Source organism: Maniola hyperantus, chromosome 1 (genome assembly GCF_902806685.2).
Source record: "Maniola hyperantus chromosome 1, iAphHyp1.2, whole genome shotgun sequence".
NCBI lineage: Eukaryota > Metazoa > Arthropoda > Insecta > Lepidoptera > Nymphalidae > Maniola > Maniola hyperantus.
Window position 1 is genome coordinate 15436924 of NC_048536.1, and position 18275 is coordinate 15455198.

The 18275-nt window shown below is 38.9% G+C and overlaps 2 protein-coding genes across 2 annotated transcripts; both read left to right on the forward strand.

The window, feature by feature from the left end:
• Positions 1-4879: 4879 nt before the first annotated feature.
• On the forward strand, positions 4880-5933 carry LOC117982305 (larval/pupal rigid cuticle protein 66-like). Its single transcript, XM_034968659.2, has 2 exons — positions 4880-4919; positions 5139-5933. Exons 1-2 carry the CDS (start codon positions 4908-4910, stop codon positions 5742-5744), a joined length of 618 nt encoding a protein of 205 aa, XP_034824550.1. The 5' UTR covers positions 4880-4907; the 3' UTR covers positions 5745-5933.
• Positions 5934-16015: 10082 nt separating this feature from the next.
• Positions 16016-18123, forward strand: LOC117988023 (larval/pupal rigid cuticle protein 66-like). The gene is made up of 2 exons (XM_034975150.2): positions 16016-16125; positions 17357-18123. Exons 1-2 carry the CDS (start codon positions 16114-16116, stop codon positions 17996-17998), a joined length of 654 nt encoding a protein of 217 aa, XP_034831041.1. The 5' UTR covers positions 16016-16113; the 3' UTR covers positions 17999-18123.
• Positions 18124-18275: the final 152 nt, after the last annotated feature.

An 18275-nucleotide genomic window follows, 5' to 3' on the forward strand; every position in this document is an offset into this window, starting at 1 on the left:
GACTAGCTTATGCTCACGACTTCGTCCGCGCGGACTACACAAATCCATTACGCACTACACTTCCGTCATCCGAGTTCTATATGTCATCCGTAAGAATACCAGCGATTATCTACGACATACGTCATAAGCACCCAAAACAAAATAGAACGTATTTACACGGACTCGAATCGGATGCAGTGCGTAACCGCTCTTAGGAGTTGCATTGCCATCTGCGTGCAAAATTACAGCCCGATCCGTCCAGTAGTTTGAGCTGTGCGTTGATAGTCAGTCAGTCAGTCAGTCATCTTTTCCTTTTATATATTTAGATTAATACAAAGGGGTAACGACTCTCTGAGACACAATGGAGAGAGATACCTTTGCCAGGCGAAATTTACTAACCTCTATAATACATAGGTTATAATATCGGCCCACTACTTAGTACGTTCTCTCCTCGAAATTACAAGGGCTTAGGCCATAGTCTACCACGCCGACAAGTGCGCATTGGCAGACTTCAAACACAAAAACAATTGAAAAAAAAATCAAATGGTTCATTGGTCTTTGAAATAATCACCGACATACCTATGCATAGCTAGTACATACGAATCGAATGTATAATCTCCTTTTTTGAAATCGGTTGTAAAATCAGCTCATTGATCTTTGAGATAGTCGTGAACTTACATACATACATACGAATCTAATACATAACCTCCTTATACTTACCTAAACAAAGTTTAATAAATCGTCGGTCGAACCAGAAATCTCTGGCTTGAAGGCCAAATATTTGCAACACTAGGTTGCTGCATAGAAACAAAATTGATTATGCAGGATATGCAAATAATTAAATTTAAAAGAAATGTTGAAATGATAACAGGTAAGTATTTCTTTACTGCACATGAAATAGTATTTAGAATTTAGGTTGTCATTATCTAAGTTTCTTATGTAGGTATAGTTTTTTTTTAGTTTTGATAAGGTTGCCAAATGTTATCCTCTGTTCTGTTACAGTTTTTTTTTTGTGTTTATATTCTCGGTACCTACTGGTTTTTTGTGGTGTACAATAAAAGCATCTATTTTCACACTTTGTTTTATTCATTTATAAAACTATACAACTTACAATAAAAACAATGTTTAATCGCCTTTCATTTTTTTCTCTGCGATTACACAATTTTCTGGTAAGACGCTTTGGCTAGTTACTATCCTACTGGCAAATACATGCTGAAAGAATGGTCAACAGAAGTGGACGTGAAAAGAGATTTAGTGAAACTGATTAGGAGTACTTACCTATGAGTTTCCTCTAACTACCATACTCAAAATAGCAAGGACTACACACTCGTCTTTAAATGTAAAAAGAATTAAGTAAGTAATTATTTTTATTTACTCAAAAAAAAACAACAACTAAGTCAACTAGAACCCGATATCCCTAAAGCTTAACACAAAATTTATCGCAGGCAAAACCAAATGCTTAAGGTTGTTATGTTATAGTTATGTTAAGATGATGCCTACATTTTCTCTGCGTGAATTTAGATTTTAAAACTCCAGTCGGAACTCTTTTCCGTGATAAAAAGTAGTCTGTACCTATGGCACATACTCCAAGCAACAAAAAAATACGTTGCTCCGAGTAGGCGGGATTGAAGGATAAACCAACAGATAAACAAACTATCACTATCCATAATTATTAGAAATGCGGAAGTGTGTTTGTTTGTTGGTTTGTCCTTCAATCACGTTGCAACCGAGCATTGATTATTTGCATGGGTATTTTATGTATAGTTAAAAACATGGAGAGTAACATAGAATACTTTTATCCCGGAAAATCAAAGAGTTCCAACGGTATTTTAAAAAACCTAAATCCACGGCGAAGTCGCGGGCATCAGCTAATCAGTACCCTTATTATAAATGCGAAAGTGTGTTTGTTTGTTGGTTTGTCCTTCAATCACGTTGCATAACAGTGCAACAGATTGACGTGATTTTTTGCATGGGTATAGATAAAGACCTGGAGAGTGACATAGGCTACTTTTTATCCCGTAAAATCAAAGAGTTACCACGGGATCTTAAAAACCTAAATCCACGCGAATGAAGTTAGCTAGTTAAAAAAAAAGTAGTGATAACACCGTCATTATTTTAATAGAGTCGAGTGACGTAAAAATATTATGATCGACTTCGTGACGTGATTTCTTTACGTCACGCAATCATTATAATTCGTACGCCGACAAGGCTACTATTGAAGTCGTGATAACTACATATGACTTGGCGAAATTGATGATTTATTATGTACTTATTAATTTAATAGGCTATAATAAGATAATCCTGTTTAATAGCAGGAAAATTGTATAACGAAATGTAAAGTAGGTGAAATACGATAACGGACATCCTACGTAGTATCTACGTATGGAAATTTTATAGATATACTTAGTAGGTACATGAAGGTAAAATGTTTTATTAAACAAAACACATTTCTTTGTAAACCACCATTTAGACGCGGGGCGAGTTTCAACCCCCATGTCGTTGACATATTTTCATCTACACTTTGGAATATTTTTCCGAGATCTGTGTTTCCTACCAATTATTAAAATCAGGGCATCTTTAAAACAAGAGTCAATAGGCATCTTATAGGCAAACGCGTCTACCTAAGCCACATCTACTGCCATCAGGTGTGATTGTGATCAAGCGTGTACCTATAATGAATTTAAATAAAAATCTGCTAAGTACGAGTCGGACTCGCTCACGACGAGTTTCGTAAGTAATTCGTACAGACAGATGGACACTTTCGCATTTATAATATTAGTATGGATGGATGTAACACAGCCTGCGACCTTGTAATTTATAGTATAACGTGAGAAAACGGACATGCTAACCGATTTAAATATTTAGCAAGAAAGAATTATATAGCTGTAGGCTCAGGATGTCCTCAAAGTGATAGTGACAAGACAGCCGCGTGTCGTTTGCGTGGATTTAGTTTTTTGAAAATCCCGTGAAAACTCGTCGATTTTCCAGGATAAATCGATATAGCCAATGTCCGTCTCCACGATGGAAGCTATCTCTCTGACAAATTACGTCAAAATCTTCGTCAACAAATTGCCGGAAAAAGGTAACAAACAGACAGACACGCTTTCACTTTATATTATTAGGTACTAGGTGATGCCCGTGACTTCGTCCGCGTAAGTTTCGGTTACTAAAATTCCCTTGGGAACTCTTTGATTTTCCGGGATAAAGAGTAGCCTATGTCCTTCCCTAGGATGCAAGCTAAGTCTGTACCAAATTTCGTCAAAATCGGTTAAACTGTTGGGCTGTCAAAAGCTAGCAGACAGACGGACAGACACACTTTCGCATCTAGCTTATGCCCGCACCTTCATCCGCGTGGACTACTTTCAAATTTCAAACCCCTATTTCATCACCTTAGGGGTTGAATTTTCAAAAATCCTTTCTTAGCGGATGCCTACGTCATAATAACTATCTGCATGCCAAATTTCAGCTTGACCCGTCCAGTAGTTTGAGCTGCGAGTTGATAAATCAGTCAGTCAGTCAGTCAGTCAGTCAGTCACCTTTTCCTTTTATATATTTAGGTATGGATGGATTAGTATGGATTTATAAAGATATATATCTAGCTGTTACATAAAATGGTATTTGCTAACTTGAAAGAAATGCATATCGTATATGATCTGTGTAACATTATATGGCATAATTATTCATACCCCTAAGATATTAAATTAGTTTCTACACCGCATTGTTTTGGCAAGTATTCGCACTGGCGCGCCAGAAAGCTCTTTGTTTATCGACGCAGTAATATTTGGTAACTCAATAACCCTATCAATAAGCAAGCCTGAAATAGCCTTGACTATTAGATTACATGTAACTATTAATTATAACTAAACTATTATAGGATACGTGTATAACGTTTTCCTGACCGAATTTTGGCCTCGGCGGTCAATCTCAACGAAGACAAGCTAAAGATATTATTACATAAACATAGCACGTGCACTTCTATTCCTTACACTCATAGTGTAATGGGCCAGCAATCCGACACGATCGGAGAGGAATCGGAAACAGAGCCAACGGATTTACGTGCTTTCCGAGACCACGTGAGTGTAACGACTACGACCAGCTTCGCAATTCCGGGCTACTACCTAGAACTGTTTGACTGAAAACCCCAATATAAATATAACTGTATGACGGCTAAACTCACGTGCTTGTCGGAGTATGCCCGACTACTTTTAAGCCCGTCCGTAGTCCTTTCTTAATTCGCTGTGTTCCATACTAGTCGAGTATACTCCGACAAACGCTTGAGTTTAGCGGTCATACAATTATCTTAATATTAATTATCTAATTAAATACATAAAAGCAAAAGCTGACTGATCTATGAATGCACAGGTCAAACTACTAGATGGATCGGGCTGAAATGTGGCATTCAGATACCTATTATAACGTACACATCCGCTAATACAGGATTTTTGAAAATTTTACTCCTAAGGGGGTAAAATAGGGGTTTAGTGTAGTCCACGTGGATGAAGTCGTAGGCATAAGCAGGGTAAGTAGGTATATTATTTTATAATGAATATATAATAACGATACTTTGAACGCAACAAAAACTCAATATTTTTTGGCCTGATCCGGAACACATTCTAGGACCTCATAACTCGCAGCAAGTAGAAAAAATGTAGTCGCTAAACCATAGTATTATCATATCGCCGTAGTTAAGTAGTTAATATAATCTAACTACTATACTTAGGATATGTAAGCAATAAAAAAAAATTAAATAAAAAAAGAATGTAATTTCCTTGTGAATTTATCGTAGGTCAACATTCATGAGTCTTTCACAAGTTCCTGCACCAAATCTGATTACGTTGCGCACGCATATCTTTAAAAATTAAGCACTATATAAGCGCTAACATTGTTCACCAATCATCAGTTCTTTCATAGACACCAAACAAAGCAACATGTTCTCCAAGGTAATATAAAATGGAGTTTAAAAATGTTGAATCATAGCCAAGGTTGAAGTTCTAATGAGGTTTACAATTACATAAATTTTTACAATTGAATCACAGCAAAATTATGGCGTGCTTTTCTTTGATCTGGAATAACTTTGCATTCCAATGTTTTCATCCAACTTTTTCTAAAGGATTTTATACTGCTTGTTTTCTAATGCCTTATTTTTCTCTTATCATCAGGTCGCAATCTTCGCTCTATTGGTCGCGGTAGCCAACGCTGGCGGCGGTTACAGCAGCTTCTCTTACGGAGTGTCAGACCCCCACACCGGTGATGTGAAGAGCCAGCAAGAGACCCGTGTCGGAGACAACGTGGTCGGACAATACTCCCTCCTGGAGTCCGATGGCACCCGCCGTACTGTGGACTACGCCGCTGACGCACACAACGGTTTCAACGCTGTTGTACGCAAGGACCCCATCATCGGACACGCCGGCGCCGCTTACGCCGCCGCTCCCGTCGTCGCTTCCTCTTACGTCGCCCCTATTGCCCGCGCCGCCGTCGTTGCCCCCGTGGCCTACTCCGCTGGCATTGCCGCCTCTCCCCTCGCTTACGGAGCATCTTCCCTCAACTACGGAGGTGCTGCCCTCAACTACGGAGGTGCTGCCCTTAACTACGGAGCCGTCGGAGCCGCTCCTTTGGCCTACAACTCATACGCCGCTGCTCCCGTCGCCGTCGGCTACGGTGCTCAAGCTCTTGGCTACGGTGCTGGCTACGGTGCCCAAGCTCTCGGCTACGGTGCTGGTTACGGTGCCCAAGGTCTCGGATACGCTGGTCGTCTTGGCTGGTAATTCGTTGACAGATCCTAACAAACTGTGATTTTAGGAACAAGATAGGCAATTTAGATTTAAACATTGAGGGAGTCAAATCTTATAAAGATCCAAAGAACCTCAATGCAACGAAGAGGCAATACCTTTAAATGTGTAAATATTTAAAACTATGAAAGAACTTGTAAATAAACTATTTTGAGTTTAATGCAATTTTAACCCTTTTATTTCTTTCAACCCTTTAGTACCTAACATTTTGACTAATAGTCTCACAAGTCACAAGTTTTTGAGCCTCAATAGCTCAACGGTTAAGGAGCGGACTGAATTCCGAAAGGTCGGCGGTTCAAACCCCACCCGTTGCACTATGTCGTACCCACTCCTAGCACAAGCTTTACGCTTAATTGGAGAGGAAAGGGGAATATTAGTTATAATTAACAAGTGCTAATCTTCATTTAAAAAAAAAAACAATAGTTTTGGGAGAATGAAGGCTGCAAGGATATAAACAAAATTTTCTTATATTATTGATTTTAGCAGTTATTAACTTTGTAAACCAAAAAAAATTACTAAGGTAATTACAAGTAAAAGACAAGAGAGCAAAAAATATTAGTGTCCATACTTCCTGCATTACCATTTTTATCGTCTTATAAAAGCTCAATCGAAACCGATTCGACCTTGCTCGCCATAAGGAGTCAATGATCATGATTTATTACATAATAGATAGTTTATCAAATGCTAATTTTAGAAGTATTGAACGAGAAAGTGGCGTATGCCAAATTTTTTTAATTTAGTGAAATATGGAGAGTGTGCTCAGGAACTTTTCGAGCCGCAAGACGTCGTCGGGCGAGTTTCCATTCTTATTTCGTCGACAATCCCATCTACACGCACAAAACGTTTATCGTCATCATCCCGAATATTATAAAGGCGAAAGTTTGTATGTGTGTGTGTGCGTGTGTGTGTGTGTATGTTTGTTACTCCTTCACGCAAAAACTACGGGACGGATTTGGCTGAAATTTGAAATGAAGATAGATTATACCCTGGATTAACACATAGGCTACTTTTTATCCCGGAAAATCAAAGAGTTCCCGCGGGATTTTGAAAAACGTAAATCCACGCGGACGAAGTCGCGGGCATCAGCTAGTTCCTCATACGCATGGATAAGTTTTGGAATACTCTTCCACGATATGTGTTTCCTACCAATCACAACCCGGGTATCTTTAAAACAAGAGTGAATAGGCATCTTCTAGGTAAACGCGTCCCATCTTAGGCCGCATCATCACTTTCCATCAGGTGTGATTGTGGTCAAGCGTTTGCCTATTATGAATAAAAAAATAAAAATAAAAATTTCATGATATTATGTAGGTAAATGGTATGTACCTAACCGTCAATTTAATGCTAAGAATGAGTCTTATAAACTTACTTACGCCCAACATGAGTAAAATAATATATTATATCCTATTTCAGACCATCAATCATAATAATGAAATTAGCAAACTAATGGTACTTACTCATATTTAAGATCAGGCATCGCTTTAAATATTTAAACTCTTGAGTTTAAATACTTTACTATCGATAGATCGATGCAGAGTTTTTCTAATATATATTCTTAAACAAACAATGACAGTTCACATTTCAAGCTTTTTATAGGGTTCCGTACCCCAAAAGAAAAAAGAGACCTTTATAGATTCACTTTGTTGTCTGTCTGTGTGTATGTCTGTCTGTCTGTGTGTATGTCTGTCTGGCTATTATGTCGTGTCTGTCAAGACAATAGGAATCAGAACCTATAGGGTACTTCCCGTTGACCTAAAATCATGAAATTTGGCAGATAGCAGTTTTATATAGCACGTAAAAGAAAAAACTCTAAAACCGTGAATTAGTGGTCACATCATTTAAAAAAAATGATGTGATAAATATACATACAAATAATATGTGGAGGTATTAAATCACATCATAGATGGCACCGTCCGTTATTGACTTGCAGATTTGTACAACTATTGGAAAGTGTTATTTCTTGTATGATGGTACGGAACCCTTCGTGTGCGAGTTCGACTCGCACTAGACCGGTTTTTTTAATGTAAGTAGGTGTAACTGACATTAACGACGTGAGATTTAGGCCACTTTGGTCTCGATAGCAGAATTCTAAAAGATCAGACTAATTTTAATCATATAGGCAAAAACTTTGACCTTCGCGGGAACTAAATAAGGCATTGTCATTATGATTGCGACAATTTAGTTCATTTACCTTTAGATAGAGTAAATGACAGACTTCAATCTTTCTGCTTTTTCATGACAAGAGATTCAAAACGATAAGACCCCTATTGGAACCCTTTTGCAGCTTATCTATACTAATATTGTAAGAGGTAATGTCGTAAAGTTTGTTTGTAGGGGATAATCTCTGGAACTACGGAACCGATATTGAAAATTCTTTCACCAATAGAAAGCTAGACTATTCCTGAGTGACACAGGCTATATTATATAAACGCGGCGAAGCCGCGGGGTTCGGCTAGTCTTGAAATATACTTACTAATAATAACGAAGATGTTATTCTACATAATATCTGTCCCGGCTGTACTCACGTGTTTAGTCGACGTTAGCTCGACTAGTTTCGAACCCATACGGGGTCCCTTTTTCAAGGGAGTCCGTTCGCCCCACCCCAGCCACCCTCACAACGGGCTCTACGGTCAGCGCCCGCAGTCAGAACCGCGGCACGTGCGCGAACGGACTCCCTTGAAAAAGGACCCCGTATGGGTTCGAAACTAGTCGGGCTAACGTCGACTAAACACGTGAGTACAGCCGGGACAGAAATTATTTAAGATGTAATTATAATATTACAGAATTATCCGGGTTTCCATTCCATGCATGCACACAGTTATAACTTTCGGAGTTGTCACGTGCGTAACTAACTATCCTAAATGTCACTTGCTTTGTACCAGTATAAAGGAAACATCGGGAAGAAACCCACATGCTTGAGTGCTTTACACACAAAGGGTTCCGTACCATCGTACAAGATATAATAAGTACTTACTTTTTATTTATTTTTAATTTGTATGTTGGCCAGTTTGAAATTTTTATTATTTGCTATTATAGCAGCTATTGCTGCTCACAAAAAATACACACTCCGTGAAAATTTGGACTCTCTACCTATTACGGTTCATGAGATACAGCCCGCTAATAGACAGACAAACGGACGGACAGACGGACGAAGAGGCAAGCTATATTATTATAAAGCTTCCTTGTCGCGTTGGCACCCTATTGTTTCGTCATATTTTGAGTTGCAACTCTGTACAGTTGTGAACACGACACCCGAGCGATGCCGGATGGATCAGCTAGTTCAAATTATAATAAAACCTGCTATGCATCTCTACTAGAATTATCAAGTAAGTATGTAATAGGTATTCTGATTTTGCTCTATTTTCCTTTAGTATGGATGACTTAGAAAAAGAGAAAAAGCTGTGATAGCGTAGTAGTTAGGACGTCCGCCTTCTAATCGGAGGTCGGGGGCTCGATCCCAGGCACGCACCTCTAACTTTTCGGAGTTTTGTGCATTTTAATTAATTAAATATCACTTGATTTAACGGTGAAGGAAAACATCGCGAGGAAGCCTGCATACCTGAGAGTTATCTATAGTGTTTTCAAAGGTGTGTGAAGTCTACCAATCCGCCCATGGCCAGCGTGGTAGACAATGGCCAAAACTCTTCTCACTGTGAGAGGAGACCCGCGTGCTCTGTAGTGAGCCGGTGATGGGTTGATCATGATGATGGAAGACTTGATCTACTACTTGAATCACGGTGGGTTCTTCCTTTCCTTGAAAGTTTCCTTCAACACGCCGATAAATTCTTACATTAATTTTGGAGCTAATTTCGTCAGCTATTTGCACGTGCATAAGTTTCTCATAACGCCGTATCCAACTATCTTTATGCAAAGGCCATATCTATCTGACGCAACTTTTTTACTTTATTAAATGACCAGCTGTTATGCCTTTGCCTGCAACCTGGTAAGTGACGATGCAGTCTAAGATGGGAGCGGGTTAAGAGATGTGTCAGTTTTATAAAAACCATACCCCTGATGCTTTTTCGTAGCATTGTATGATGATAGAGACCACGTGAACGTAGCCCGAGGCAATTGTCTGACCATTTAAGAGAAGTGATTGCTATAATATAATCCTCAATAGCTCATAAGGAGCGCACAGAATTCCGTAAGGTCGGCTGTTCAAATCCTACCCATTGCGCTATTATCCTAACTACTCCTAGCACAAACTTTACGCTTAGTTGGAGGGAAAAGGAGAATAAAAATCATGATTAACATTGCTAATATTCTTTTTAAAAAACCGACCAAGTGCGAGTCAGGCTCGCACAACGAGGGCTCCGTATTACAGTCGTAATTTTTCGATATTTCGCACGATAATTCTAAAACAGCTATTATGCATAAAAATAAATAAAAACTTGTTTTAGAATGTACAGGTGAAGACCGTTCATATGATACCCCACTTGATATGGTTATCTTAATTTTAAAATTGAAAATACTAATTATTAATTCATTTTTTTTGTGTGATGTAACCACAAATTCACGATTTTCAGATTTATCTCCGAATGTCAGCTGTAAGATCTACCTACCTACCAAATTTCATGATTCTAGGTCAACGGGAAGTACCCTGTAGGTTTCCTGACAGACCGACAGACAGACAACAAAGTGATCCTATTAGGGTTCCGTTTTTCCTTGCGAGGTACGGAACCCTAAAAATTGACACACACCTCTGCAGAGCCTCCCGTACGGCCTCCAACAGAGAAATAGCGCGCCATCGTGAGGAGATGATATCTCGAGGGAGTCACGATCATCAAAACTTGACCCAAAAAGACAAGGGTATGCGGCATGCGCGCTAAATAACTTGGTGGTTTGTCGTTGGCTCTAGAGTGCCACTAGCCACGCCCAAAGACAAACAAAATGTTCTTTATTTCGGGTAATTTCATCAGCAATAAGCACGTGCGTAAGTTGCCCATAAAACGCGGTATCCAACTGTCTCTATATTCAAAGGCCGTTTCTGACGCAACTTGTAGTAAAATAGCAACAAAACAAAACAAGGAGTATAATTTCTTTAGATCACCTTGGTGCGCGAATGTAGGGCAGAACTAAGTAGCCATCAAACCTGTTCTTAGACAAAAAGCTTACGGATTTACTTGTACAAAGATAGACTTATGTTTTATGTATTTATTGATGACCGGTTGGCGCTTGTCTTGAATATTGACTGACACGATACATGATGACGCATTCTTAGCATACAATAGGATATCCTGGAAAGTAATTGTTCAGGTATTTATCCTTATGAATTAGGATCTAGCACACTCGATAATTTATTGTAGTTCAGCCCGCTACTTCCTCCACGTGGATTTCAGTTTCTAAAAATCCTGTGGGAACTCTTTTCTTTTCCAGGATAAAAAGTAGCCCATGTCCTTCCCCGGGATGTAAGCTAACTCTTTACCAAATTTCATCAAAATCTGTTTAGCTGTTATGCCGTGAAAAGCTACCAGACAGACAGACAGACAGACAGACAGATAGACAGACAGACAGACAGACTAATAGACAGACAGATAGACAGACACACTCTCGCATTTATAATATCAGTATGGATTCATCATCATCATCATCATCATTATGATCAACACATTGCCGGCTCACTACTGAGACCATGTCCCCTCTCAGAATAAGAAGAATTTGGCCATAGTCAACCAACGCTGGCCAACTCCTTTATCGAACTAGGGGATAGTTCCCACGGGATTTATAAAATCTAAATTCCAAGTTGTTGGCATCATTTAATTGGTGCAGAGATAGTTCACATCCTGGAGATGGACGTATACACATTTGCCCCGGAAAATCAAAGAGTTCCCACTGGATTTTTAAACCTAAATTGTAGGCCGTCCCGGAAGACTAGTCTAACAAAAAATACTATAGGTATAAACATTTCCGCTTGTGTTACAAAGTAACCCATATGACTACTGTTGATAACTCGCCGGCCTTGCACTGGTTTTCCTAAACTTAGTAATTCTTAATGATTATTCATCGCTCTATAATTTTATAATAGTAAAATATTAAACGAAGATATAGCGTAAAGGTTGCGAATTGCATATTATGGCAACAATATTGCAAATTGCTTTCCATATCGCACTAGTTTTATACTGTGAAGCTACTCAGCTTTACGATTATTGCGGTTCCGTACCTCAAAAGGAAAAAGGAACCCCTTTAGGTTCACTTTGTTGTATGTCTGTCCGTCTGTCGAGAAAACGTACGTAACGTAGTGTCGTAGGGTACTTCCCGTTGACCTAGAATCATGAAATTTGGGAGGTAGGTAGGTCTTATTGCATTAGGTATAGAACAAGTACCTAAAGGAAAAAATCCGAAAACCGTGAATTTGTGGTTACGTCACAAAAAAAATATGTTCACGAAAAAGTTCCTAACCTAACACATCGACCGTCTTCGATCGATTGTGATCGCCGCCAATTTGAATTTCCTCATCAACACCTTGTGGCCGCCAGGCACAGCAGAATTTTCCTGACTGGAATCAGAGTAGCATTCTCAATCTGGCTGGCCGGCTGGCTGGCTGGCTTGACTGGGTGGCTGGCTGGCTGACTGGCTAGCTTCCGGGGGAGGATGCGTAAACGCATTTCCCAGCGATAAAAAACCGGCCAAGTGCGAGTCAGACTCGCGCATTGGGGGTTCCGTACTACAATCGTATTTCATCGACATTTTGCACGCTAAATAAAAAAATATAATGCAAAAAAATAAATAAAAATCTGTTTTAAAATGTACAAGTAAAGCTCGTTCATACGATACCCCACATGGTATAGTAATCTTACTTGAAAGTTGAAAATAGTAATATTGCTTCATGAACACATTTTAATTTTTTTCTTGTGTAACAACCACAATTCACGGTTTTTAGATTTCCCCCCTCATGTCTGCTATAAAACCTACCTTATTGCCAAATTTCAAGATTCTAAGTCAACGCGAAGAACTCTCTAGGTTTCTTGACAGACAGACAGACAACGAAGTGATCCTGTATGAGTTCCGTTTTTACCTTTGAGGTACGGAACCCTAAAAAAGGTACCTATTTAAATAAAATTTATTAGATAGTTGTTTATAGAATAACAGACATTCGTATTATGTTTCATATGCGTAGAAAATAGGATTATACAGTTTAAAACATAGAGAACATGTGACTTCGAATTTGAAATCACTCGAAATGCAGTCCAAATTAAATTGATAATTTATGCTGAGCTTAGAATTCAAAATTCGAACATGTTTGAATAGCAGGTAACATGCAATATTATTCCAAATATTATTAAATACAATTTCTGCCAAATAATATTATTTGGGTGAAATTGTGTTCGTGCTCGAATACCTGTGATGTGGTTTTGAAATTCAATTAATATAACGTCTGTAATTAAATATTGAAATAGCAGAGGAATTCCAATAATATGCTTAGAACTTAATTTTGATTAGGATTGAATATAATATGCAGATACCTTACCTACTACCAGAGAGAGGTTCCCCAAAAGCTCATAAAAGCTCATAAAACAGAAACACAAAACATAATAGCTAGCACAAATTACTAGACGGGTCGGGCTGAAATTTGGCATGCAGATTCTTGCATCCGCTAAGCAAGGATTTACCTACGTCATAATAGCTATCTGCATGCCAAATTTCAGCCCGATCCGTCCAGTAGTTAGAGCTGTGCGTTGATAGATCAGTCAGGCCTTTTCCTTTTTAGGATTCCGTAGTAAACAAGGAACCCTTATAGTTTCGCCATGTCCGTCCGTCCGTCCTCGGTTAATCTCAGAGACTATTAGTGCTAGAAATCTGTAATTTGGCATGTGTATAAATATTAATCACGCCGACAAAGTGGTCAAATAAAATTGTGATAATATTTTTTTGGGGTAGCTCCCCTACATGTAAAGTGGGGATGATTTTTTTTCTCGTCTACCCCATAGTGTGGGGTATCGTTGAATAGGTCTTTTTCAATTGCTACATCCGTTTGTAAAATATAACGTTTTAAATTGCTAATTGTTATTAGAGTCGAGTGTCCCCCCCCCCCCTTTATCAGCCAAATGGTAGTATATAGGAATGTGAAAAAATTCACAGCTGTATTATATATTATAATCAATTTTGAAGGAAAACTATCATGGCTAAGTTGTGACTACGGAACCCTACACTGCGCGTGGCCCGCCACGCACCTGGCCGGTTTTATATATTTAGATTAGTGTCAACTCAGGAAGTCCCTTAAAACACGGTATTTAACTTACTCTGGTGAAATTCTAGGAGAGTAAACGATTTTAGTTAAAAAAGAAAATAGGTTGTATTTCTTAAATATCCATGGCGTTGTGGCGTTGTCTATATAAAATACTGCACTGTGCAAAAAAAACTCCATAAATGGTAATTTATGTGGATACAACAATTGGACATTGTAGTACGAATATCTTATCCTTTAATATTTGCTCCTACACTGCGTACGTGAGGCGGTAACATGATGCGAAAACTAAGAGTAACAGACAAAAATATAAGATAGACGGCAAATAAACACTTAGTAAATGAAACAAGTGCGGGAAAGCCAATTTAAAAGCATCTACAAATATGATTCTACAAGTTTTTAAGCCCAGGATTTTGTAAGTCAAAGCCAAAGTCCAAAATAATATTCAATTAATTTATTACGGATACTTTTTGATAGGTCAATATTTTTTACTAGACACTTATAATAGGCAGCTGCCTATCAAGTGATGATTATTTCTATTCATACATCTTCGAGGGGTTCAAGTTCTAAATGCGCCTTGGTCAGAGAAGAAGCCTATAGCATACTCATAATGTCAATAAGACCTTCAGAAGATTTATGTAAGAATCCAACTCTAACTTACTGTCAAAAGAAAGCAGAAATTGTTAGAATTTAAACGCTTACGCGAAGCAACAGTAATCGATATAATTGGGTCGGCGCGGCAGCGTGACACACCCCCACTGGCATTTTTTATGAAACCGTTTTCTTTCGAGGGCTCCATCCATCTTTTTACTTTAGTCTATGAAAAATAAATTTACTTTTTTGCGAACCCTACAAGCCAAGTACGGACTGTTTTTGGCATACAATAGTATCTTAGTTGGAAAATCGTAATAAAAACGCAAAAATGGAAAACATTAAAGTGGCTATTTTAATAAAAATTTGTACATGATGCCTTTTAAAATGTAATGAGGTTTTATCAAAGCTTTGTAATAATATGTTGAGAGCTTACAAATTCTACTTAAAAGTCACCTAAGTACTCTTGGGTACCCAAATTTTTTCAATTGCTCTGCACATAAAATTGAAATTGCAGAAATGAATTTTGAAAAATTAAAACGTGTTATGAACAAAATAATCAATATTTTCAACTTTTAAAGTAAGATTACTATACCAGTTCGGAATCATGAAAGGAAACTTGTACATTCTAAAACAGATTACCATTTATTTTTATGCATAATAGTTTTTGATTTATCGTGAAAATGTCGATAAAGTACGACTGTTGTACCTACGGAACCCTCGGTGCGCGAGTCTGACTCGCAATTGGCTGGTTTTTAATCCAGAAAATCAAAGAGTTCCAGCGGGATTTTCAAAAAACCTAAATCCATGTGGATGAAGTTGCGAGCATCAGCACATAACTCAGAAAAGTGATTATATGCGCCTATATTATATTCTTATGATGCCCTTTAGAAGCAGTGATAGCCTAGTAGTTAGGACGTCCGCCTTCTAATCGGAGGTCGGGGGTTCGATCCAGGGCACGCACCTCTAACTTTTCGGAATTATGTGCGTTTTATTTAATTAAATATCACTTGCTCTAACGGTGAAGGAAAACATCGTGAGGAAACGTGCATGCCTAAGAGTTCTCCATAATGTTCTCAAAGGTGTGTGAAGTCTACCAATCCGCACATGGCCAGCGTGGTAGACTATATGGCCAAAACCCATCTCACTCTGAGAGGAGACCCGCGCTCTGTAATGAGCCGGTGAAGGGTTGATCATGATGATGATGATGATGATGATGATGCCCTTTAAACTTTAACAAACGCAAACAAAATTAAAAACTAGATCAGCGATCTACTTGCATATCGATCACCTTAGGCCGCACTAGTATACAGGCGGGTACAATTACGCACTGCAACCTATAAAAAATTATAACAGTAGGAATAATGAATAACGCGATACGATAATGACATGTCTCGACTCATTTCTTTGTGCTTTCCAACAGCCGGCCTTGCGTTTCCGGATCCACAGTAACATACGCGTTTTTAAATACCATGCGGTTGTGCCCGCCCGCGTATATCCGATCCATATAAAAGCTCCTAGTTAGTCTGATCTGCACTCATTCCCCGAGATTCACTTGTCATAGCAGCAATGGCATCTAAGGTGAATATTTTATAGTGTTGTGATTGTGCTTTAGATTTACCTCGACCATTGACTAGTGTAATTACGCTACACTTAATGGGTTTGTGAGTGCGTGCGCGTGATCGATAAAATAATTTTCAAGTTTAATAGTCTAAATCTGCTATCCATACTAAATTCGAAAGTGTGTCTGTTTGTAATTTTTTCTTGCAAGAAATTTAATCACCAGCTGAAAAAAGTTAGAACACTTTATCTCGGAAAATAAAAGGGGTTTTAAAATAAATCCACCCGGACAAAATCGCGGGCAGAAACTATTACCTATCTTTCAATATTTTAGCGAGGACGAATTTTACTTAAATCTTAAAATAATTGATGAAATATTTATAGTTCTAAAACTTTTCGGTGTTGTGCATTTTGCAAGAAACTATCACTTACTACTTGATTACTTGCTTAGCGGTGAAGTAAAACTTAGAGTTCTTCGTAATTTCGTAATGTACTCAAAGGTTTGTGAAGTCTGCCAATCCGCACTTGGCCAGCGTCAGCCAGAGCCTTCTCGTTCTGAGAGGAGAGCTCCTAATGAGCCAGTGATGGGTTGATCGTGATGATGATGATGATTTAGTATTTTAATTAAATAAGATTATGCTCAGGATAAAATGATGTCAAGGAAGTTTTGGAAATTAACGTGTTTCGTATTAAGCAGGATCTTTTTCATTGAGTAGGTACTTGTCTAATATCTGTATCTACTTAGTATTCTATCCATTTTTCTAACCGATATTTGGCAGACAACAAGTTTAGCTTACAAATTAAAAAGAGACGCAACACGAATTTTAACTATGCTCACGTAACAGTTATTAATCCATACTTAATATTATAAATGCGAAAGTGTGTGTCTGTCTGTCTGTCTGTCTGTCTATCTGTCTGTCTGTCTGCTAGCTTTTCACGGCTCAACCGTTCAACGGATCTTGATGAAATTTGGTACAGAGTTAGCTTATATCTCGGGGAAGGACATAGGCTACTTTTAATCCCGGAAAATTAAAGAGTTCCCACGGGATTTTAAAAACCTAAATACACGCGGACGAAGTCGCGGGCATCATCTAGTAATTAAATAAAAATAATGTTATCCGCATTTTTAGCAAATTTTATTTTCAAATTCAGTTTGAAAAATTAGCTAACTTGACTGTAGTGTACATAAGTGCACTTTTAGTTGGCTAATTTCCAATTCTTTCTTTGTTCTAATAACAATTTTCTTTTCCAGTTGGTTGTAGTACTCGCCGCCCTGGTCGCCGTGGCCCACAGCTCTGTGGTGCCGGTGGCCCACGTCGCGGCAGCAGACACCGACTACACGAGCTTCGCCTATGACGTCGCGGACCCCTACACCGGCGACTACAAGAGCCAGCACGAGACCCGCGTCGGCGGTGTTGTTAAAGGACAATACTCGCTATTGGACGCTGACGGTACCAAGCGCACTGTGGATTACGCTGCTGATGATGTGAATGGCTTCAACGCGGTTGTGCGTAAAGATCCCGCTGTTGTGGCTACGCCTGTGGTTGCCGCTGCGCCCGTAGCTGCAGCACCCGCCGTGGTTGCTGCGCGCACTTACGCTCCTACTGTCTACGCTGCGTCAGCCCCAGTCTACACTGCATCTGCTCCAGTGTACGCGGCCCGTACTTACGCCGCACCTGCAGTCTACGCAGCCCATTCTCCAGTCTACGCTTCCCGCATCGCTACCCCTACATACTACGCATCTGCCCCATCGGTCTACGCTGCTCAAACCTATGCTGCCCCCAGCCTAGTCGCCTCTCCCTCAGTATACGCCTCAGCTCCCTTGGTACGCAGTTACGCTGCTCCTTACTACAACTCCTACGGCATCAAATCCCTTCCTCTTAACTACTGGTGAATCACAACGAAGCCTTTATAAGGTCCTTACTTTAATGTTAGCCATACGAAACTGCCTTGTAAATAACATTATTTTGTACATACCATGTGACGCTAAAATGATAAATTAAACGACAATACATAATACTCCTACGTGCTTTTTTTGTATAACTATGGTTGTACCTGTTAACCTTTTTATGCTTCTCAAGGAAGCCTTAGTTTGCTAACATTGTCAAAATCGATGTAAGGAAATTGTCATATATCGAACAAAGGAAAAATTTGCATACATCTAATCATTA